At 35.4% G+C, this 26,135-nt stretch overlaps 1 protein-coding gene across 35 annotated transcripts in view; it reads right to left on the bottom strand.

The window, feature by feature from the left end:
• Window positions 1-1,449: 1,449 nt before the first annotated feature.
• The window catches only part of LOC110608291 (protein PELOTA 1), a 36,776-nt gene continuing 12,090 nt past the window's right edge, over window positions 1,450-26,135 (bottom strand). For 4 of the 35 annotated variants that reach the window (XR_006348155.1, XR_006348145.1, XR_006348152.1 and 1 more), the window contains 13 exons: window positions 9,006-9,081; window positions 8,739-8,806; window positions 8,506-8,538; window positions 6,583-6,658; window positions 6,316-6,383; window positions 6,083-6,115; window positions 5,886-5,954; window positions 5,645-5,776; window positions 5,260-5,339; window positions 2,891-3,940; window positions 2,459-2,798; window positions 2,289-2,386; window positions 1,450-2,167 (listed from right to left, as the gene is read on the bottom strand). Coding sequence is in view for 1 of the 35 variants with exons in the window: in XM_043949255.1 (XP_043805190.1) it covers window positions 5,305-5,339; window positions 5,645-5,741; window positions 5,886-5,954; window positions 6,083-6,115; window positions 6,316-6,391; window positions 6,583-6,623 (351 nt within the window). In the remaining 34 variants the exon portion in view is untranslated. Of the gene's footprint in view, window positions 2,168-2,288; window positions 2,387-2,458; window positions 2,803-2,890; window positions 3,941-3,968; window positions 4,577-4,773; window positions 5,340-5,644; window positions 5,777-5,885; window positions 5,955-6,082; window positions 6,116-6,315; window positions 6,392-6,577; window positions 6,659-6,761; window positions 8,064-8,505; window positions 8,539-8,738; window positions 8,815-9,000; window positions 9,082-9,184; window positions 11,083-26,135 lie in introns of those variants that run through there. The other 31 variants (XR_006348154.1, XR_006348165.1, XR_006348168.1 and 28 more) reach the window with 31 other exon arrangements.

Below are 26,135 nucleotides of genomic sequence, written 5' to 3'. Positions count from 1 at the left end.
AGTAATGGAAAACCTTAATGAAGAAGGGAGAAAAGGGGAAGGCAGACAAAAATCGCGTTGCTTAACAAAAAAGATCAAGCTGCGATCCCGTTGGGGATCAATCAAACCTGGTGGCGGAGGAACGACGAGAACAATCCTCTCATTGCGGTGAGGAGCCCTAATGCAGTAGAGGGAGGTATCTAGGTATTCCCGAGAAAAGAAGTTGGAGAGGGATGCAGAGGTGATGCTAGACCTCAGAGTTGCAACATCAGGAATTCTAAGAACAACTATTAGAGAGCAAAAGACCTACCTCAAAGAAATTTTACAGGAGATGAGAGAGACAAAGTACAGAGAGCAAAGCAAGAAGAAGATTCTAGAGAGAAATGGGGAGTTTGATTTTGAAAAGAGTAAAGGCAGAGAAATGACGTTTTTGACAGGAGCCTCCCCCGAGCCGCATGGTCATAATGGGGGCCTAGGGATTTACCCCCTCATTACTCATGAAATAACTACTGAGGAGGTTAAGGGGCACTTAATGACCGTCGGGCTTCTTACACCCGGGATGAGGCTGGACCCTGGAGAAGAACATAGGCCCAAAGCCCATCAGGACCCTCTAAAGCAGACCGGCCCAACATTGCATACTTCAGCCCGTGACTAAGGCGGACCGGACTGACCCCACGCGCCGGTCCACCAGAAGATAGCTTAGCCCGGTGATGTGATGGAAGGTAGGAGAGTAGGCCCAACTACCTCACAGCTCTATTAGCATGCGTGCCAGGGGAAATTAAATGGCCGCCTGACAGAGAGAAGTACGCTGGCACGTCCGTACATACGGGCCTGAGTAACAGGAACAAGTGACACTGTAGTAGGATGGCAGTTATGCGTTACTAGAGGACAAAGAAAAGGAATAAAAAGGGGAAGACGTGATCTTCCCAGGCCAAGTTTACACTCACATTGTAAACTCTATTTTCTGGATCTCAGAATATCAAGAGTGATAAATGTACTAATCTTATAATTTTAAGTGTGAACTTTAAATAATTTTATAAAATAATTTTATTTCAAAGAATTCATTCTAAATTATTATATTAAAAATTACTGTAATTCGATACATATAAATTATACGTTTGATTTTTTCTATATTGTGTAAAATCAAATTATAATATAAAAATTTATTCAATAAAAGAATTTATGATCTTAGAATTATAAATAGTCCTTTTTAAATTATTTAAATTAAATAATGGTAATCTAATAAAAAATATATTATTAATAAAATAAAAATTTATAATTTAAATAAAAAAATAACATTTAAGAGGTGAAATTTACTATATTTTAGAAGTTATATAATTTATTACTTTTTAATAAGGGGTCTATTCATTCATTCTAATACTTTCCGATAGTATTTACATACACTGATAAAAAGAATTAAAAAGAATTTTTTTTAATGTGAAAATTTATTAAAGTATGGATCGATCAATCTAAATATGGAACGTCGATATGAACAATAAATAAATAAAAGAATTTAGCGGTCCAAAGAATATCATATAGGATAAAAAGAACAAACAAATAAAATCTACAACTTCCAATGAAGTGACAGATTTAAATACCCCTCTTATGGAATCCTGAAAGTAGATTTCACTGAAATAAGGAAATCCATCCCCAACTATCTATTAATACCCATTGGACCCCTTCTCTTTTCGACCCACCACTTCCACTAGCAAGGCGGTGAAGCTCTTCTCCTTTGCCCCTAAGCTCATGGGCAATGGCCATGTCCATTCTCCAGTGAGCTTCCGTCTTACTTGACTAGTGAGTTCCCAGGTGACTATGGATGGGATACTGTTGGTCTCTGTGCTGACTCAGAAACTTTTGTCAAGAACCGTGAGCTTGAAGTGATTCACTGCAGATGGGCTATGCTTGGAGCTCTTGGATGAATAAACAGTTTCTCCAGTATGAAATCTGTAGGTTCTGCCTGGATAGCCCGTCAAAGGATCTGCTCTCATGTTCATGAATGATAGTGGATACCATGTTTTGGACCAAGATTTCCATAGATTTGCTTGGTAGGATCACCATAAAAAAAACCAAGTCTCATCATAGTAGCAAAATTATTTGAGACAGCCTTGTCAATAATCGACTCATCATAGTGGGACCAAGACTTCAGTGTGCTGGCCTAAGAATCACCAGCAATTGAGATCCAGACCTATCAAATTAAAAAAAATTGCAATTTCATTATAAATACTAAGCCTCTTTTAAGGAAAAAATGCAATTAACAAGCAACCTGATAATCAACTTTAACGAGAAATTAGCATTTCAAGCATTACCTGCCAATATTGCTGTAGCTGCAGCTTCTTCTGGTGTTTTGGTATAGTGTTGTCCATTGAAGAACTCATATACTGAATCACAGTCAGAAACTATGTATCTGCAAAAACCGAGCCAAATTCAAACCAGATGATCAACTATGAAACTCAAAATTCGGAGAATGAATATATACCCATTCAATTTCCATTCGCCTCGAATGACCCCAGAAAGAAGATTTGGATCAGCACATGTTGGCTTACCATTGACCTGATTGTAGGAACACATTACACTGGCAACATTACCATCAAGAACACAACTTCTAAATGGAGGTTGAAATGTATCTTCCATGTCTTGCTTTGTTACCTGAATTATCACAATTCAAAAGCACACAAAAGAAAAATAATAAATGGACTTCTAACCAGGGGCCTCTTGGCCTCTTCCCCATCTGGGATCACGAAAAATGTTAACATTTGGCGACCAAAACGTCAAGCCTGTCAATCCTACATTCTGCATGGCCCTGCCTTCAGTAGAAACTGCCTTGCAAAAAACAATTTCATCAAATGAATTGGAATCCGTTCACTAACTTTTAAACATCAAATGAGGAAATGGTACAGTGATTGTACACCTTTCCAATGGCTTGGAAAAGGACGAAAGCCTTGTAGCTGCAGGTAGGACATTGGAGAAATTTGTACCACGACCCACATAAGAGACCAAGCCTCAGACCACCAGTTATAGTTGGGTATCCCTAGTCTACTCACACTTGCAGAAATTTGTACCATGACCCACATGAGAAAAAAAGGAGAGTTTTTATGTTTGAACTTCAGATTATATTGCGCTGTGATGATATGTAAATTGTTGTGATTTAATTCAAAGCATAATGTAATTTTTGCATGCTAAAAGTGCATCTTCTCTGCAACTGTCTTGTAAAAGAACTGTCATCTTCTACTCTGAAAGGATAAATTTCCCACAGAAAATTCCATGAAAATGAAACAATTAAAGGTAGTTGAAATCAAATCGTCGCTACAGTTCTCAGGATCGTTCCTGTAATGGTTAAATGCATGTTCTAAAGCACCATTCGATCCCTGCTCGGGGAAACATTTTTATCCATCAGAATAACAGTCAATAATAGCATGTTAAATACAAATCTGACAAAATCGCAAAACAGAGGTACAGAGCATTGCATATTTTCAGTAGCATAAAGAGAAATACATGTGCAACTGGGCTTGAGCCAAGTAGTAGAAATTGTCCTCCCAACTCTAGGGTACGGTATATTGCATGTCTAATACGGTGTACACCTTTCTGTGGCACCATTCTTGTTATGCAGCCCACGTATTCAATAAAATATGAAAGACTTCTAGGATTGGATGCACATTCACAAAGAAAATAACAAATATTCAAGAAAACTCCAAACAGAGAATCAAATGACCCATTCATATAGTTTTCCGTAGTTGTAAAATGTATGATCATGCACTGTAAGAAAATTAAGGCAGAAGCAAATTTTAAATTAGTCATGGCAATGAATTATGTCTGGTTTTTTTGCCAGCTTGAAGAAGCAATTCAAGTGCAGCACGGCTGAAAAATGAAAAACGATAGAAATCATCATGTTCTCCGTAAAACTGCCCTCTCCAAAAGAACTTGTCAGGGTGTTGAGGCTCAATAAAGTAAACAGGAAGACCTGCGTGATTGAAACTCACAATCAAGATGAATAACTTAAAAATAATTCATAATTAATATTAGTGACAAAAATATGACAAGGAGAACACAACAAGAGAAAAAAAAGGGGAAGGAAAAGAAATTAACTTTCCATGAACTCTACCAATATTCAGAATTATGCAAGCAGAACAACCATCTGAGATGAAATTTTGCAAATTTTAAATAATTTCTATATATTTAATTAATCAAATTTAACATCCTATAGTTGGTTCTCATGTTAAATACTTGCGTCGAAGATTGTAACCCTTCACTATTTTCCTTCTTATTCATAGTCATCGATTTGGCTATTAAGATGTTCTGGAATTTAAAAAAGAGTGATTTGGTTATTAGAACTCGTAGTTGAAAAATGTGAAGAAGAAGATTTTGGTCACTAAGATATTCTACTGTAAACCCAAATTTTTGCAAAAGAATGCAAATTAACCACATTAGTTGAACTATTGACTAATAATATTGAAACAAAGGAAATAAGATTTTCTTTTCCCTTTTCCCATTATAAACCCCATAAACCAAGTCAAACATCTAAAAAGAGCTGGATGCAACTCAAGATTGTGTACAAGACCAAAACAATAACATGGCCAGTACAGAAAAACGTTGAAACCTTCCCCAATGCAAATTAACCACATTAGTTGAACTATTGACTAATAATATTGAAACAAAGGAAATAAGATTTTCTTTTCCCTTTTCCCATTATAAACCCCATAAACCAAGTCAAACATCTAAAAAGAGCTGGATGCAACTCAAGATTGTGTACAAGACCAAAACAATAACATGGCCAGTACAGAAAAACGTTGAAACCTTCCCCTCCACCGGACAATTCAGGGAAGCTTGTAATCATTAAACAACAATTCCATAGGTAATCTAACAGCCATACTTGGTTCCTAATTCCTTGCTCATTCTTCAAAAGAGTCGTTAGTTTATTATGCAACTTTGAATCAAATTTTATAATCTCACATGAAAGGCCTTAGCTCAACAAAAACCAGTTGTTACCGTAATTTCTTTTACATTGTTTGGTGCAATAGGCAAACCACAAGCAGAAGCAGTAAAACAATAGCTCAATATCACTCAGAAGTTGAATTGTGAACAGAACAGAGAACGACGTTTACCACAAGAATGTTGATCAAGAGTTAATATGCTGTGCATAACAGTTGTAAGAATATATGCTAATAATAGAAAGAACCATTAGATAGAAAGAGAACACGCATCAATTTCTAACAAAAGTCACCTTGAAGCTGACACCTCTCAGTATATCCTTATCCCCAAATGACTTGTAGACATTTTTACCTTCAATTAGAACATCAGAATCATCCTCTGGTTCCAATACCGTCCCTAATTGCTTTGATTTATAAGAATCCTGGTCACACCTAAAAGAAAAGAAAAACATAGTAAGAAACAGACGCAAATTAAGTTAACGATAGAGCAAAAGGAGATAAAAGAAGAAAAGCGCTGAACAACAAACGATCAAACAAGACACCGCAAAAACTTCAGGGCGCATAACCAAGTTAACAAGAAAATCCAGTACCATATAAACATAAAGTATATATGCTCAAGAAATTTATCCCAAAACATCATATTCCAGTATGCCATTATGCTTGATACCTCTGCCCTGCAAAGTTTCATTCATTGTTTTAACCACTATTAACACTGGAAGCAAAGATAACAAACATACTTGTATCCTGAGCTTGCACTATGCGTGACTTGTTCTCAATAATGGGTCTCAGCTGTCCCCTCTCTGCCTCCAACAATAAGTGACGATGAAACTGATCCTGAAGAATAAAACACTCGACTATTGTATATATTGCTGCAGAAAAAAAAATCATTTCACAAGAGATCAAAGCCATATTAGCAAGTAGGAAGTTGAATGAAAACAGGGGGGGGGGGTGTAGGAGAATGGCATATTTATTGCAAACCTTAGTGAAACCAGGGCTTGCAATCACCGCACAACGAATGACACTGAAATCAATATGCTTTAGGAAAGCCTACACATGGATAAAATCTATCAGAACTGGTGAAGAAGTGCTTCAGGTATTTAATTTTCCTGAAACATATTGTGAATTCAGAAGCAAGGTAGAGGCATACTAACATAAAATACAAATCAAATGCTCACCTGTAAAACATGCTCAAAGAACTTATTCAATGCCTGCAGCAAGGAGAACAAGAAATGTAAAACATAGAGTTTTAAAGCACTTCTGATAAATTCATGAATCCTTAGAATCCATGCAAAAGGAGGCAGAACCATAGAAGCCACATCAGTAATAACAACTCCAGTACATTGACAAGCCAATAGCAACTCAAATATAAATGACTTGGATTCACTGTGTTGGAAGAAAAGAAGCATACCGACTCATAACCAGCAATGGCAGGGCCATGCTTTCGAGGAATTGAAGTCTCTATCCTTGATCGAGTAGCTGTCACGCTGTAGTGTATTAGTCACAGCACCATAAGGCACCAGGATAACAGTTTACAACATGACAATAAAAAAAACATTCGAGAAAATAAGATATGAAGTAGAGTGGAAGTCATTCCTTATAGGCTTTGTTGCTTCATGTTTATGTGATTATTTATTTTTAAACAACTGAACCAAAAAAAATCAAATAATTACCTTACCTTTTACCGACAAGTAAGATGTGTGCAAGTCCTTCTTGCATTAAAACCACAGCAAGATCAGCACTTGCACCGGGATCTGAAATTGTAGGGAGAGAAACATCAGTTACAAAGTAATTAAATTAGTCTATGCATATTTAACTTCATCAATTAGACTACTTGAGCAATTCAAAGCACCAAACCTATAAAACCCTGAAGGACCAACTTCAGTAGGCGGAACACAAACAGCTAGCATCATCAACAAAGGAATAACTGCCAGGCAGGTATTGCTCAAGAGTGCAAAAACTAAGTTAAGGGACAACACCCAGCCTAAAGAAACTAAGTTTTAGGCCATCAAGGTCCAACAGGTTAGGAATTCTAGCATGCATTTCCATGCACCGTACAGTAATGTCCTTTTAGTGAGACACTGATTATGAAGAGAAGAGCTAATTTTCCAGATTCTCCTCTAGGCAATATTTATTGCCAGTAGCTTTAACATCTCTAGTAAACCAGAGCATTTTATAGGAGAACAACCACACTTAGTTTTCATTAGTTAGGATCCTCAATCATCAGCGATTCAAACTCGGGAGAGTCGAGTACGATTGTTTTGAGATTAGGAATTGTATGAGCAGCATTCGACATGACGAACACAAGTACAGGTTTCGACAGCTGAATTTGGTGGAGAATCTCAAGTTTAAAGATAATTGATTTTTTATGAGAGGTAACGACACCGAGAGAGAAGATATAGAAATAAAGGACCGAAAGGTGAATAGAGCTAAGAGAAAGCACGAAGGCAATATCTCCTTTTCTGAGGCCAAAATGGTGGTGAAGCGAGAAGGCCAACTTTTTGTGCGAAGGACGAAGTGGAAAAAATAAATTCGGCAGCGAGCGACGGCGTCGATGAGAGCGTTTTAGGTTTTTCTACACCATTTAAGAATTTTATCTTAATTAACCAACGATTAATACCTCGCCTTGGTTATCCAAGGTGTAGCGTAGAGTCCAACATCAAGTAATATAAAAATACAATATGGCCTGCTACCGACAGATGCTCCCCCACTTTCAATTCAAATTTAGAAAGAATAGCCAAATATTTTTAAATCCTAATTTATTGTGCCAAGAAATAAAATTTTGGATTTTTATGCCATTATTCTTTATTTTTTCAAGCAATAATTTCATTTAGTCTGCTAGTGAATGAGGAATTGGGATAGGTGCGACACTTCGTCTATGCCTCATAACTGAACTACGACACTGCCTTTCAAATGCCAACTTACGTTCTATATCTAGACTGCGACACTGCCTTTTATATCACAAATTGCACCTATTCGGATGCCAATTTTCGTTCCTTTAACAAGCTTTCCAAGTTATTCAGTTTAGGTACTTATGTATGCTTCTATCCTAAGTTATAGTCAAGTTTTGGCAATATTAAGGGTCTAATTCACTCATGGTCTCTTTATGAAAATTGTTCTCCTATATTGCTAAGTCGGTGATTTCTTTTGTGGCTTTATTTTTATCTATAATCTTATAAATATAATTATTTGTATGTTTAATTTTTAGTCATATTAAACTTTTTAAATTTCCAATAAGTAATTTATTCAACATGAAAATCTGTTAATATGGCTTGAATTTACATTGCTACTATTTGCTAATTAAAGTCTTAACATATGTTATATTTCGACCGCACCCGAAGGCTGCCTACGTACCTCCAATAGAGGATCAGGTCCACGTAGCTCTTAACAATAGATAATAACATAAAGTTTATACAAACATAATTTATTCTTGCTAATAATCAACCACAATATCACACTATGCTATACAAAAACAATCTTATTCATTTATTCAACAATCTATTGGAAGAAGTGCTTCATGTATTTAATTTTCCTGAAACATATTGTGAATTCAGAAGCAGGGTAGAGGCATACTAACATAAAATACAAATCAAATGCTCACCTGTAAAACATGCTCAAAGAACTTATTCAATGCCTGCAGCAAGGAGAACAAGAAATGTAAAACATAGAGTTTTAAAGCACTTCTGATAAATTCATGAATCCTTAGAATCCATGCAAAAGGAGGCAGAACCATAGAAGCCACATCAGTAATAACAACTCCAGTACATTGACAAGCCAATAGCAACTCAAATATAAATGACTTGGATTCACTGTGTTGGAAGAAAAGAAGCATACCGACTCATAACCAGCAATGGCAGGGCCATGCTTTCGAGGAATTGAAGTCTCTATCCTTGATCGAGTAGCTGTCACGCTGTAGTGTATTAGTCACAGCACCATAAGGCACCAGGATAACAGTTTACAACATGACAATAAAAAAACTATTCGAGAAAATAAGATATGAAGTAGAGTGGAAGTCATTCCTTATAGGCTTTGTTGCTTCATGTTTATGTGATTATTTATTTTTAAACAACTGAACCAAAAAAAATCAAAGAATTACCTTACCTTTTACCGACAAGTAAGATGTGTGCAAGTCCTTCTTGCATTAAAACCACAGCAAGATCAGCACTTGCACCGGGATCTGAAATTGTAGGGAGAGAAACATCAGTTACAAAGTAATTAAATTAGTCTATGCATATTTAACTTCATCAATTAGACTACTTGAGCAATTCAAAGCACCAAACCTATAAAACCCTGAAGGACCAACTTCAGTAGGCGGAACACAAACAGCTAGCATCAGCAACAAAGGAATAACTGCCAGGCAGGTATTGCTCAAGAGTGCAAAAACTAAGTTAAGGGACAACACCCAGCCTAAAGAAACTAAGTTTTAGGCCATCAAGGTCCAACAGGTTAGGAATTCTAGATGTAGCATGCATTTCCATGCATCGTACAGTAATGTCCTTTTAGTGAGACACTGATTATGAAGAGAAGAGCCAATTTTCCAGATTCTCCTCTAGGCAATATTTATTGCCAGTAGCTTTAACATCTCTAGTAAACCAGAGCATTTTATAGGAGAACAACCACACTTAGTTTTCATTAGTTAGGATCCTCAATTGCTCAGTTGCATTATGGCATTATAATTGCTTAGTAGTAAACTATGATGTGTGAGTGAGCACCGACAGGGCTTAACTTTTCTATAAGAATAGTCAATTGCATGATGCATTTGACACTTCAATGAAGTCAAGGTGGACATAATGCTATTAAATGAGTGATTCTTACTATTCCAACTCAAAAAAAAGGAAAATTGCAACAAAGAGCACCATGTGCACCAATAGTAATTTGTTAATAGCCGGTATCAACGCCTAACTACAAGCAGCTTGAGCATAACAGATGTAAACCACATGGTTGGGATTCTAAAAAATCAACAGTGTGGAACTTCTAAAGAAATTATTCCCACATGGATATGCATTCAAGTAACAGAAATAGCTAGCCACAGTAAACTCGGAAGAGTCGAGTAAGATAGTTTTGAGATTAGGAATTGTAAGAGCAGCATTCAACGTGACGAACACAATTACAGGTTTAAAAGAGGTAACAACACCGAGAGAGAAGATATAAAAATAAAGGATCGAAAGGTGAATTGAGTTAGGAGAAAGCACGAAGGCAATATCTCCTTTTCTGAGGCCAAAATGGTGGTGAAGCGAGAAGGCCAATTTTTTGTGCGAAGGACGAAGTCGGTGACCTGCCATCCAGCTCGTGTAAACCGCATGACTTTGGGCCACCATGCATCTGAAATTTTGATGAGCCAAAACCACTCCATTAACTCGACTAGTAGTCCGTGAGGATAGAGAATTGTCCCAGGGTCCAATTGGTAAACCTTCACTCCTTCCATTTCTCCACAGTGAGCTAGACTCATCATCAGCGATTCAAACTCGGGAGAGTCGAGTACGATTGTTTTGAGATTAGGAATTGTATGAGCAGCATTCGACGTGACGAATACAAGTACAGGTTTCGACAGCTGAATTTGGTGGAGAATCAAGTTTAAAGATAATTGATTTTTTATGAGAGGTAACAACACCGAGAGAGAAGATATAGAAATAAAGGACCGAAAGGTGAATAGAGCTAGGAGAAAGCACGAAGGCAATATCTCCTTTTCTGAGGCCAAAATGGTGGTGAAGCAAGAAGGCCAACTTTTTGTGCGAAGGACGAAGTGGGAAAAATAAATTCGGCAGCGAGCGACGGCATCGATGAGAGCATTTTAGGTTTTTCTACACCATTTAAGAATTTTATCTTAATTAACCAACGATTAATACCTCGGTTATCCAAGGTGTAGCGTAGAGTCCAGCATTAAGTAATATAAAAATACAATATGGCCTGCTACCGACAGATACTCCCCCACTTTCAATTCAAATTTAGAAAGAATAGCCAAATATTTTTAAATCCTAATTTATTGTGCCAAGAAATAAAATTTTGGATTTTTATGCCATTATTCTTTATTTTTTCAAGCAATAATTTCATTTAGTCTGCTAGTGAATGAGGATTTGGGATAGGTGCGACACTTCGTCTATGCCTCATAACTGAACTACGACACTGCCTTTCAAATGCCAACTTACGTTCTATATCTAGACTGCGACATTGCCTTTTATATCACAAATTGCACCTATTCGCATGCCAATTTTCGTTACTTTAACAAGCTTTCCAAGTTATTCAGTTTAGGTACTTATGTATGCTTCTATCCTAAGTTATAGTCAAGTTTTGGCAATATTAAGGGTCTAATTCACTCATGGTCTCTTTATGAAAATTGTTCTCCTATATTGCTAAGTCGGTGATTTCTTTTGTGGCTTTATTTTTATCTATAATCTTATAAATATAATTATTTGTATGTTAATTATTTTAGTCATATTAAACTTATTAAATTTCCAATAAGTAATTTATTCAACATGAAAATCTGTTAATATGGCTTGAATTTACATTGCTACTATTTGCTAATTAAAGTCTTAACATATGTTATATTTCGACCGCACCCGAAGGCTGCCTACGTACCTCCAATAGAGGATCAGGTCCACGTAGCTCTTAACAATAGATAATAACATAAAGTTTATATTAACATAATTTATTCTTGCTAATAATCAACCACAATATCACGCTATGCTATACAAAAACAATCTTATTCATTTATTCAACAATCTATTGGAGGAATAAGGGTTATATCTAGAATCCAGTAAATAACTAAGGAAATATAAATAATTATATTTTCATATTTTCATAGCTATACTTTTTAAGAAACTAAATACCAATATTCAAAACATATATATATATATATATATATATATATATATACACATATTTATATATAAACAGATATCAATATAACCTATTAATAATAATTACTTGTACCGATTAAAGTGTTTAAAATCAAAATATATCACCAATATAGATAAAAACTAAACTTCCAATAAACAACAATATTATCTCAAATAACATCAATTCCGCCAAAATAATTTATCTAACCTTATCAAATATAATAATGCTTCTAAAAAGGGAAAAAGAATAAACTATTGCAGTGATTAATTCGGTTTTCCAACATAGACCTTCAATATAATCTTAAAGGCAACTCTATCCACTTCCAAGTGATGAATCGAAATATTTATCAAAAAGTACATTAGGAATTCATACACTATTTATGTCATGTTCTTAAAAGTTTGATAGACTCTACAATCTTCCTTATTTTTTCCTAGCTAGAGTAACTAATATGTCATTAATGAGATAAATTAACCCCTTAATCACACCTACCATCTCATAACTATCACTTATTTTATGTGCGTATTCTCCTTGTATCTTCAATCTCCTCTTACACAATGTTTAGATAATTAAACTTTCTTTAAAACTCTTGAATCCGTTACTATGATAATTCAAATTTATTTCTCTCAAAGGTTAAGACTGTTTCGATATCAAACAATCATCACAGTAAAAAGTGAACAAGAAGATTGGTCACTAACATGTTCTAGCCTATTTCACCTACTCATACCTCTCCTTTTTTTCATTTCTCTTATATCATAATATTTATAAAATTCCTCTTTTTAATGATAAACAACACAAAAACAATTATGTTTTTTGAGTACATTGTCGCTCTCATAGAATTTTTCTATACCTTATTGCTAATATCTCTAGTATTTTATTCTAAAAGGATATAAACTTTTATTTGAAGTCAATTCATAGCAGTTAGAAACTTGTCATGGTACAACTACATCAGATATAAGGCATCTATTATATCCTAGCAGATTCTTAAAAGTGATGTACACAATTTCCACTCAATGCTCTAATGTCCATAATGCAATCTACAGCTTACAATACGAACATTTGTAGCATTGAATATAATCAAATAATAATTACAGAGATAATTAAGGATCCTAATCAAATCAAATCAAATCTCTAGAATCAATTAGGATTAGCAAATAAGTCAACACTCCCCCTCAAGTTGGTGCAAAGATGTCACACATGCCCAACTTGCAAATCAGATTATGATAGATCTTGTTGTTAAGCCCTTTAGTAAACACATCCGCAAGTTGCTCAGTAGAAGTCACATGAACTAGGCTCAAGACACCGTCTGTTAATTTTTCTTTAATGAAGTGCCGATCAATTTCAATGTGCTTCGTTCGGTCATGTTGGACTGGGTTTTGTGCTATACTTATAGCAGCTTTATTGTCACAATACAAGGTTATCTTGTCTCTCTCGGACAATCTCAACTCTTCCAATAACTTCTGCAACCATAAGAGTTCACACACTCCTTGGGCCATTGCTCTGTATTCTGCTTCCGCACTTGACCGAGCAACAACACTTTGTTTTTTACTCCTCCAAGTGACAAGGTTTCCCCCCACAACTGTGCAGTAGCCAGATGTGGATCTCCTGTCATCGAGAGATCCTGCCCAATCTGCATCTGTAAAAGTTTCAATTCGGAGATGACCATGTTTGGAATAAAGAAGCCCTTTCCCTGGCGCAGACTTTAGGTATCTCAAGATGCGAAGTACAGCTTGCATATGAGTCTCGCGAGGGTCATGCATGAATTGGCTGACTAAGCTAACAGCATAGGCTATATCCGGTCGAGTGTGTGAGAGATAAATCAACCTTCCTACCAATCTCTGATATCTTCCAATATCCACGGACTCACCAGTTCCTGCTTTCAGCTTGTGATTACTTTCGATGGGAGATTCTGCTGGTTTACACCCCATCATACCAGTTTCTCCCAAAAGATCCAGAATGTACTTTCTTTGAGAGATGAAAATTCCTTTTTCTGATCTAGCCACCTCGATACCTAGAAAATATTGCAGTTTTCCCAGATCTTTGATTTCAAATTCCTGAGCTAACAACCTCTTTAGTTGAGCCATTTCCTCTTTGTCATCACCTGTCACCACTATATCATCAACATACACAATAAGAAGGGTGATCTTACCCTTATGATGTTTGATAAACAGAGTGTGATCAGCATTGCTTTATTGGTAACCGAAGGACATCATGGCTCTGCTAAACCTGTCAAACCAAGCTCTGGGAGATTGTTTTAGCCCATACAAAGCCTTTTTTAACTTGCACACCTTTCCTTGTGTCTTCTCATCAGCGAACCCAGGAGGAATTTCCATGAATACTTCTTCCTCTAAATCTCCATGGAGGAAAGCATTCTTCACATCAAACTGTTGCAAGTCCCAGTCCAAGTTGGCCGCGCAAGATAACAGAACTCTGATTGAATTCATTTTTGCAACTGGGGCAAATGTCTCTTGATAATCCACTCCATAGGTTTGGGTGAAACCTTTAGCAACCAATCTAGCCTTAAATCGTTCAATTGTACCATCAGCTTTGTGTTTCACTGTGAACACCCACTTACAGCCAACGAGTTTCTTTCCAGGTGGAAGAGTGACGAGCTCCCAGGTCTCATTTTTAGCCAATGCTTTCATCTCTTCAATCATTGCTTCCTTCCATTTAGGTTCTGCAAGAGCTTTCTTCCAATCCTGTGGAATAGACACAGAGGAAATAGACAAGGCAAAGGCTCTATAGGAAGGAGACAAGGATTCATAAGAAACAAAGTTAGAAATAGGATGTTTAGTACAAGATCTGACCCCTTTTCTTTGTGCAATCGGTTTATCTAAATCATTGAAGCATTCAAGAGTTGTGGATAACTCACCAGAAGAAGATTCTTGACTCTGAGTAGACTGCATAATGGCCTCTTCTGCCTTGTCTCTCCTTGAATACCTTCTCAAATCTGGCTTGTCCAAACGACCAATTCTTCCTCCCTGATTGGACATCTCCCCCTGTCGATTAGAACTCAAACTCTCTAGTTGAACCATATTATCCGGAATCACACAATTTTGGATCACCTCTTCTTGCTCATTATTCTCCCCCTGAAGAGGTGAGTGGGTGGTATTGAAGTAGGGTTCAATTTCTCGAAAGGTAACATCCATACTGACTAAGTATTTTCTAGAGGGAGGGTGATAACACCTATATCCCTTCTGTGTCGGAGAATACCCAACAAACACACATTTAAGGGCCTTGGGGTCCAATTTCCCTGCCGTTCTAGTATGGACAAAACAAACACACCCAAATATTTTTGGTGGAACAACGTATGAATTCTTCCCTTGTAGAACTGCCAAAGGACTCATAAAGTCAAGGGTCTTGAGAGGCATTCTATTTATAAGGTAAGCAGATACAAGAACTGCATCTCCCCAATATACTTTGGGTAGATTCATGGTGAACATAAGAGATCGAGCTACCTCCAATAGATGTCTATTTTTTCTCTCAGCAACGCCATTTTGAGCACTAGTATAAGGACAACTAGTCTGGTGTACTATCCCATTACTCTCCAAATAGGCAGAAAAGCTACTATCCATGTATTCTCTTCCATTGTCAGTTCTCAAAATTTTCATCTTAGTATCAAATTGAGTACAAATCATCTTATGAAAAGATTGAAAACAAGAAAAAACATCACTTTTAGCTTTAATCAGATAGACCCAAGTCATTCGAGTGCAACAATCAATAAAGGTGACAAACCATCGATTACCAGATAAGGAGACAGTTTGAGTAGGCCCCCAAACATCAGAATGAATAGTTGCAAAAGGAATTTGACTTTTATTATGACTCAAAGGATAGGATGTTCTAGTGTGTTTAGCATACTCACAAGCATCACAAAATAAAGAGTCAAACTGGGTTTTAGCAAACAAATCAGGATAAAGTTTTTCTAAGACAAAAAATGATGGATGTCCTAATCGCCGGTGCCATTGTATTATTTCCCGATTGACATCCTTATTTTCTCCAAAACAAGCTTGAGATATCGAAGAACCCGGATCACTCTCCAACATGTATAAGCCATCATGCAGCCTACCATTGCCAATCCTCTTCCCTGTGCGAAGATCCTGAATAACACAATGATCAGGAAAGAATTCAAGTTTACAGTTAAGGGCATTGGTGATAGCACTGACAGATAAAAGGTTGACAGGAAAGTGGGGAACATGAAGGACAGATGATAATTTAATGTTGGATGTGCAAATAACAGAACCTGTTCCGAATATTGGAGTAAAAGAGCCATCAGCAATTCTGACACTATCTTTGGTTAGAGAAGGAGAATAATTGAGAAAGCCTTTAGAAGAGCCTGTCATATGTCTATTCGCACCAGAATCGATAATCCATGGAACATTATTAAAAGAGGAAGCATTACCTGACTTTACAAAGTTAGATGTGGCACCAGAGGATGAAGAGGTGTCAATATGAGACAAGAGGCGCTTGAGACTCTGAAGTTCATTAGCGGAAAGAAACTCAGTCGTTGTTGTCTCCTTAAAAGGCTCCTCCACAGTTTCAGCTAAATTAGCTTGATTTCTAGAGGTACCTCGTTTTCCTCCACGACCTCTAGTGGGACGACCATGTAACTTCCAACAAGTCTCTTTGGTATGCCTCGGTTTCCCACAATAGTCACAGTGTAATTGATCTTTCTCAGAAGTAGGAGGCTGTGGTGTGCTCAAACTAGTAGTCAACCCAGCCTTTTCAACTGGTGCAGTATAGAGCATAGCATGTCGACGACTTTCCTCTTGTTGAACATGAGCGTGGGCCTCTTGTAGAGAAGGAAAAGGATTTCTTCCCAACACTTGGACTCGAATTGGATCATATTCATTATTCAACCCTGCAAGAAAATCATAGACCCGCTCCTTTTCAATCATTCTCTGAAATTTGACTGTATCTCCAGTGCAGTCTGCCTGAAAGTCTTGATAGTAATCAAGTTCCTGCCATAAGCCACATAACTCAGAATAAAATTGGGAGATAGTCATTTCTCCTTGCTTAGTACCATGAATCTTATTCCGAATATCATAAATTTGGGCATCATTCCCAATCTTGGAATAAGTTAAGGACAAAGCTTTCCATATTTTTGCAGCAGTATCAATTAACAAATAGGACTTAGAGATATTAGGTTGCATCGAGTTCAGTAACCATGTCATAACAAGACAATTATTTGAGTCCCATTGAGGAAGATCTGGATCACGCTCATCAGGTTGCTTTTTATTACCAGTGACATAACCCTGCAGCCCTCTAGCCTTGATAAACAACAAACAAGACCTTGACCAAGCAAGATAGTTGGTTCCATCAAGTTTTATGGGACTAATTTGCAAGGAAGGATTATCAGAGTTAGGAATCGAGACCCTTTTACCTTCTGCCATAGTAAAGATTTATGAACCCTGAAAGAATATGAGGTACCCAAGGTTGTACACACAAGAGAGCCCAATTGATTCACCAAAAAGACCGGGTAACAGCACGGGAAGGCCGGAAGATGGTCGGAATCGTCGCCGGAGTGATCGGAGCGGCGAAGCAGTGACAGACGGTGGGTCACGCGCCTGGAAGCGCCGGGTCACGCGCCGGGAAGAGGTGGCGCGTGAGCCTCACGCGCAAGCTTTTCCGGCGTCGGAGCAGGTCGGTCGGCCGGCGGCAGTCCGGCAGTTCTTCTGGTGCCGGCGGTGAGAGAGTGAAGGGCTCCTAAATGGGTTAGTACCAAAAAAGTAAATCTAGGGTTTTAAAACCCTAAAGAGGAAAAATTGAATTTGAACCCAAAAAATCAGGAAAAGGCTCTGATACCATGAAGATTTTTGGGAAAATTTTGAGTATTCTTGTATTTCACTCTTGATTTGTACAATATGTCTACATGGCTATTTATACACAAAGAATCATATCTAAACAGGAAGCAAATAATCAAATAATAATTACAGAGATAATTAAGGATCCTAATCAAATCAAATCAAATCTCTAGAATCAATTAGGATTAGCAAATAAGTCAACAATATCAAATCTACCTGTGGACACCACCGCCACGCCCATAGTTAAAACTCTCACGAAGTAACATAAACTATAAACATGAAAATAAGGCAACGGAAAAAAAGCAAGTTGCAACTGCCATCTAGCTCGTGTAAACCGCATGACTTAGGGCCACCATGCATCTGAAATTTCGATGAGCCAAAACAACTCCATTAACTCGACCAATAGTCCGTGAGGATAGAGAATTGTCCCAGGGTCCAATTGGTAAACCTTCCCTCCTTCCAGCTAGACTCATCGTCAGCAATTCAAACTCGGGAGAGTCAAGTACGATTGTTTTGAGATTATGAATTGTATGAGCAGCATTCGACATGACGAACACAAGTACAGGTTTCGACAGCTGAATTTGGTGGAGAATCTCAAGTTTAAAGATACTTGATTTTTTAGGCGAGGTAACGACACCGAGAGAGAAGATATAGAAATAAAGGACCGAAAGCTGAATAGAGTTAGCAGAAAGCACAAAGGCAATATCTACTTTTCCGAGGCCAAAATGGTGGTGAAGCAAGAAGGCCAACTTTTTGTGCGAAGGACGAAGTCAGGAAAATAAATTCGGCAGCGAGCGACGGCGTCGATGAGAGCGTTTTACGTTTTTCTACACCATTTAAGAATTTTACCTTAATTAACCAACGATTAATACCTCGCCTTGGTTATCCATGGTGTAGCGTACAGTCCAGCATCAAGTAATATAAAAATACAATATGGCCTGCTACCGACAGATACTCCCCCACTTTCAATTCAAATTTGTAAAGAATCGCCAAATATTTTTAAATCCTAATTTATTGTACCAAGAAATAAAATTTTGGATTTTTATGCCATTATTCTTTATTTTTTCAAGAAACAATTTCATTTAGTTTGCTAGTAAATGAGGATTTGGGATAGGTGTGACACTTCGTCTATGCCTTATAACTGAACTACGACACTGCCTTTCAAATGCCAACTTACGTTTTATATCTAGATTGTGACACTGCCTTTCAATTGCTGTTCTATATCCCAAATCGCACCTATTCGCATGCCAATTTTCGTTCCTTTGACAAGCTTTCCAAGTTATTCATTTTAGGTACTTCTGTATGCTTCTATCCTAAGTTATAATCAAGTTTTGGCAATATTAAGGGTCTAATTCACTCATGGTCACTTTATGAAAATTGTTCTCCTATATCTTATCTAATTCAGTGATTTCTTTTGTGGCTTTATTTTTATCTATACTCTTATAAATATAATTATATATATGTTAATTATTTTAGTCATATTAAACTTATTAAATTTCCAATAAGTAATTTATTCAAAATAAAAATCTATTAATATGGCTTGAATTTACATCGCTACTATTTGCTGATTAAAATCTTAACATATGTTATATTTGGACCGCACCCGAAGCCTGCCTACGTACCTCCAATAGAGGATCAGGTCCACGTAGCTCTTAACAATAGATAATAACATAAAGTTTATACTAACATAATTTTTTCTTGCTAATAATCAACCACAATATCACACTATGCTATACAAAAATAATCTTATTCATTTATTCAATAATCTATTGGAGGAATAAGGGTTATATCTGGAATCTAGTAAATAACTAAGGAAACATAAATAATTATATTTTCATATTTTCATAGCTATACTTTGCACAATCGTATTAAGAAACTAAATACCAATATTCAAAACATATATATATATATATACACATATTTATATGTAAACAGATATCAATATAACCTATCAATAATAATTACTTGTACCGATTAAAGTGTTTAAAATCTAACTATATCATCAATATAGATAAAAACTAAACTTCCAATAAACAACAATATTATCTCAAATAATATCAATTCCGCCAAAATAATTTATCTAATCTTATCAAATATAATAATGCTTCTAAAAAGGAAAAAAGAATAAACTATTGCAGTGATTAATTCGGTTTTTAAACATAGACCTTCAATATAATCTTAAAGGCAACCCTATCCACTTCCAAGTGATGAATCGAAATATTTATCAAAAAGTACATTACGAAATCATACACTATCTATGTCATGTTCTTAAAAGTTGGATAGACTCTACAATCTTTCTTATTTTTTTCCTAGCTAGAGTAACTAATATGTCATTAATGAGATAAATTAACCCCTTAATCACACCTACCATCTCATAACTATCACTTATTTTATGTGCGTATTCTCCTTGTATCTTCAATCTCCTCTTACATAATGTTTAGATAATTATACTTTCTTTAAAACTCTTGAATCTGTTATTATGATAATTCAACTTTATTTCTCTCGAAGGATAAGACTATGTTTCGATATCAAACAATCATCACAGTAAAAAGTGAACAAGAAGATTGGTCACTAACATGTTCTAGCCTATTTCACCTACTCATACCTCTCCTTTTTTTCATTTCTCTTATATCATAATATTTATAAAATTCCTCTTTTTAATGATAAACAACACAAAAATAATTATGTTTTTTGAGTACATTGTCGCTCTCATATAAAATCTCTATACCTTATTGCTAATATCTCTAGTATTTTATTCTAAAAGGATATAAACTTTTATTCGAAGTCAATTCACAGCAGTTAGAAACTTGTCATGGTACAACTGCATTAGATATAAGGCATCTACTATATCCTAGCAGATTCTTAAAAGTGATGCACACAATTTCCACTCAATGCTCCAATGTCCATAATGCAATCTGCAGCTTACAATACAAACATTTGTAGCATTGAATAGATTATCGCGATCACGACTTTAGACTATCACCTGTATCTTCTAACACATGTTGAATGTCAAATAACATTCTTAGCCAACTTACAAAAGCCTATAGTAGAGTTATATCCAGACCTTAACCTATAAGGTATACACATTTCCTTATACTTGTTTCTTCTCCTTAAAACCTAGAAAAGGCCTAAACGTTAGCTCTAATACCACCAACTCCAACACCCCTATAAGGTTCTTTGACTAACCGAAACGGAGAAGTACTGTGGTGCTTCTCTCCTTTTGTCAATTAACTATTATGATGTATTTCATGACATTTAATATATTTTTGGATAATGGCATAAAAAATTTAAACCTTTATGAATTTTTGCATTTAATTAAAATGATTTTACTTGGTACAATAAGTTAGGATTTAAAAACAATTAGCAATTCAATTCAAATTTGAAATGAAAGCGGGGGAGCATTTGCCGGTAGCTAACGTGACGTTCCATCTGTATTTTTTTATTACTTAATGGTGGATCATACGCTACACATTGAATAACCAATATGAGAAATTAACCACCGGTTAATGGTAAAAATCCAAGTTTGGTGTTTAACTAACCTGACATAAAGTCAAATTTCGAAATTGTTCACGGAACAGTTCAACTACGCTTTTCCTAAGCGAAGCAACGCTGCAACCTACAACATCTAGAGAGCTAAAATCTTAGCCGTCTAACAACCTAGGATCCTTAGTTATCAGCACCACCGCGGGTGCAATCTATCTTTCACTCTTGAATTACTGTCAACATTATCTTCATAGCAAATTTACCTATGGACACCACCGCCACTCCCATAGTTAAAACTCTCACGAAATAACATAAACTATAAACATGAAAATAAGGCAACGGAAAAAAAGAAAGTTGCAGCTGCCATCCAGCTCGTGTAAACCGCATGACTTAGGGCCACCAAGCATCTGAAATTTCGAAGAGCCAAAACAACTCCATTAACTCGACCACTAGCCCGTGAGGATAGAGAATTGTCCTAGGGTCCAAATGGTAAACCTTCCCTCCTTCCGGCTAGACTCATCGTCAGCGATTCAAACTCGGGAGAGTCGAGTACGATTGTTTTGAGATTAGGAATTGAATGAGCAGCATTCGACGTGACGAACACAAGTACAGGTTTCGACAGCTGAATTTGGTGGAGAATCTCAAGTTTAAAGATACTTGATTTTTTAGGAGAGGTAACGACACCGAGAGAGAAGATATAGAAATAAAGGATTGAAAGGTGAATAGAGTTAGGAGAAAGCACAAAGGCAATATCTACTTTTTTGAGGCCAAAATAGTGGTGAAGCGAGAAGGCCAACTTTTTGTGCAGAGGACGAAGTCGGGAAAATAAATTCGGTAGCGAGCGACAGCTTCGATGAGTGCGTTTTAGGTTTTTCTACACCATTTAAGAATTTTACCTTAATTAACCAACGATTAATACCCCGCCTTGGTTATCCAAGGTGTAGCGTGGAGTCCAGCATCAAGTAATAAAAAAATACAATATGGCCTGCTACCGATAGGTGCTCCCCCATTTTCAATTCAAATTTGGAAAGAATCGCTAAATATTTTTAAATCCTAGTTTATTGTGCCAAGAATGATTTTTATGCCATTATTCTTTATTTTTTCAAGCAATAATTTCATTTAGTCTGCTAGTGAATGAGGATTTGGAATAGGTGTGACAATTCGTCTATGCCTCATAACTGAACTACGGCACTGCCTTTCAAATGCCAACTTACGTTCTATATCTAGACTGCGACTCTGCCTTTCAATTGCTGTTTTATATCACAAATTGCACCTATTCGCATGCCAATTTTCGTTCCTTTGACAAGCTTTCCAAGTTATTCATTTTAGGTACTCTGTATGCTTGTATCCTAAGTTATAGTAATGTTTTGGCAATATTAAGGGTCTAATTCACTCATAGTCTCTTTATCAAAATTGTTCTCCTATATCTTTTCTAATTCAGTGATTTCTTTTGTGGCTTTATTTTTTTCTATAATCTTATAAATATAATTATTTGTATGTTAATTATTTTAGTCATATTAAACTTATTAAATTTCCAATAAGTAATTTATTCAACATGAAAATCTATTAATATGGCTTGAATTTACATCGGTACCATTTGCTAATTAAAGTCTTAACATATATTATATTTCGACCGCACCCGAAGGCTGCCTACGTACCTCCAATAGAGGATCAGGTCCACGTAGCTCTTAACAATAGATAGTAACATAAAGTTTATACTAACATAATTTATTCTTGCTAATAATCAACCACAATATCACAGATGCTATACAAAAATAATTTTATTCATTTATTCAATAAGCTATTGGAGGAATAAGGGTTATATCTAGAATCCAGGAAATAACTAAGGAAACATAAATAATTATATTTTCATAGCTAACTTTGCACAATCCAATTAAGAAACTAAATACCAATATTCAAAACATATATAAATATATATACACATATTTACATAGAAACAGATATCAATATAACCTATCAATAATAATTGCTTGTACCGATTAAAGTGTTAAAAATCTAACTATATCACCAATATAGATAAAAACTAAACTTCGAATAAATAACAATATTATCTCAAATAATATCACTTCCTCCAAAATAATTTATCTAATCTTATCAAATATAATAATACTTCTGAAAAGAAAAAAAGAATAATCTATTGCAGTGATTAATTCGATTTTCCAACATAGACCTTCAATATAATCTTAAAGGCAATTCTATCCACTTCCAAGTGATGAATCGAAATATTTATCAAAAAGTACATTAGGAATTCATACACTATTTATGTCATGTTCTTAAAAGTTTGATAGACTCTACAATCTTCCGTATTTTTTTCCTAGCTAGAGTAACTAATATGTTATTAATGAGATAAATTAACCCCTTAATCACACCTACCATCTCGTAACTATCACCTATTTTATGTGCGTATTTTCCTTGTATCTTCAATCCCCTCTTACATAATGTTTAGATAATTAAACTTTCTTTAAAACTCTTGAATCTGTTACTATAATAATTCAAATTTATTTCTCTCGAAGGTTAAGACTATGTTTCGACGTCAAACAATCATCACAGTAAAAAGTGAACAAGAAGATTGGTCACTAACATGTTTTAGCCTATTTCACCTACTCATACCTCTCCTTTTTTTCATTTCTCTTATATCATAATATTTATAAAATTCCTCTTTTTAATGATAAACAACACAAAAACAATTATGTTTTTTGAGTACATAGTCGCTCTCATAGAATTTTTCTATACCTTATAAGGTTATTTAACTAACTGAAATGGAAAAGTACCGTTGTGCTTCTCTCATTTTGTCAATTAACTATTATCATGTATTTCATGACATTTAATATATTTTTGGATAATGGCATAAAAAATTTAAACCTTTATGAATTTTTGCATTTTAATTAAAATGATTTTACTTGGTACAATAAGTTAGGATTTAAAAACATTTAGAATTGAATTCAAATTTGAAATGCAAGTGGGGTAGCACTTGCCGGTAGCTAACGTGACGTTCCATCTGTTTTTTTTATTACTTAATGGTGGATCATATGCTACACATTGAATAGCGAATATGAGAAATTAACCACCGGTTAATGGTAAAAATCCAAGTTTAGTGTTTAACTAACCTCACTTAAAGTGAAATTTCGAAATTGTTCACGGAACAGTTCAACTACGCTTTTTCTAAGCGTAGCAACGCTGCAACCTGCAACATCTAGAGAGCTAAAATCTTAGCCGTCTAACAACCTAGGATCCTTAGTTATCAGCACCACCACCGGTGCAGTCTGTCTTACACTCCTGAATTACTATCAGCATTGTCTTCATATCAAATCTACCTATGCACACCACCGCCACTCCCATAGTTAAACCTCTCACGGAATAACATAAACCATAAACATGAAAATAAGGAAACAAAAAAAAAAGAAAGTTGCAGCTGCCATCCAGCTCGTGTAAACCGCATGACTTAGGGCCACCATGCATCTGAAATTTCGATGAGCCAAAACCACTCCGTTAACTCGACCAGTAGTCCGTGAGGATAGAGAATTGTCCGAGGGTCCAATTGGTAAACCTTCCCTCCTTCCATTTCCCCACAGTGAGCTAGACTCATGAGCGATTCAAACTCGGGAGAGTCGAGTACAATTATTTTGAGATTAGGAATTGTATGAGCAGCATTCGACTTGACTAACACAAGTACAGGTTTCGACAGCTGAATTTGGTGGAGAATCTCAAGTTTAAAGATAATTGATTTTTTAGGAGAGGTAACGACACCGAAAGAGAAGATATAGAAAGAAAGGACCGAAACAATTTCAAATGCCAACTTACGTTTTGTATCTAGACTGTGACACTGCCTTTAAATTGTTGTTTTATATCACAAATTGCACCTATTCGCATGCCAATTTTCGTTCCTTTGACAAGCTTTCCAAGTTATTCATTTTAGGTACTTCTGTATGCTTCTATCCTAAGTTATAGTCAAGTTTTGGCAATATTAAAGGTCTAATTCACTCATAGTCTCTTTATCAAAATTGTTCTCCTATATCTTAGCTAATTCAGTAATTTCTTTTGTGGATTTATTTTTTTCTATAATCTTATAAATATAATTATTTGTATGTTAATTATTTTAGTCATATTAAACTTATTAAATTTCTAATAAGTAATTTATTCAACATGAAAATCTGTTAATATGGCTTGAATTTACATCGCTACTATTTGCTAATTAAAGTCTTAATATATATTATATTTCGACCGCACCCGAAGGCTGCCTACGTACCTCCAATAGAAGATCAGGTCCACGTAGCTCTTAACAATAGATAATAACATAAAGTTTATACTAACATAATTTATTCTTGCTAATAATCAACCGCAATATCACACTATGCTATACAAAAATAATCTTATTCATTTATTCAATAATCTATTGGAGGAATAAGGGTTATATCTAGAATCCAGGAAATAACTAAGGAAACATAAATAATTATATTTTCATAGCTAACTTTGCACAATCCAATTAAGAAACTAAATACCAATATTCAAAAGATATATATATATATATATATATACACATATTTATATATAAACAGATATCAATATAACCTGTCTATAATAATTACTTGTACCGATTAAAGTGTTTAAAATCTAACTATATCACCAATATAGATAAAAACTAAACTTCGAATAAATAACAATATTATCTCAAATAATATCACTTCCTCCAAAATAATTTATCTAATCTTATCAAATATAAAAATGCTTCCAAAAAGGAAAAAAGAATAAACTATTGCAGTGATTAATTCGGTTTTCCAACATAGACCTTCAATATAATCTTAAAGGCAACTCTATCCACTTCCAAGTGATGAATCGAAATATTTACCAAAAAGTACATTAGGAATTCATACGCTATTTATGTCATGTTCTTAAAAGTTTGATAGACTCTACAATCTTCCGTATTTTTTTCCTAGCTAGAGCAACTAATATGTTATTAATGAGATAAATTAACCCCTTAATCACACCTACCATCTCATAACTATCACCTATTTTATGTGCCTATTTTCCTTGTATCTTCAATCCTCTCTTACATAATGTTTAGATAATTAAACTTTCTTTAAAACTCTTGAAT

Source organism: Manihot esculenta, chromosome 13 (genome assembly GCF_001659605.2).
Source record: "Manihot esculenta cultivar AM560-2 chromosome 13, M.esculenta_v8, whole genome shotgun sequence".
NCBI classification, from domain to species: Eukaryota; Viridiplantae; Streptophyta; class Magnoliopsida; order Malpighiales; family Euphorbiaceae; genus Manihot; species Manihot esculenta.
The sequence above is the reverse complement of the archived record's forward strand: the minus strand, read 5'-3'. Positions and strand labels throughout refer to the sequence as shown.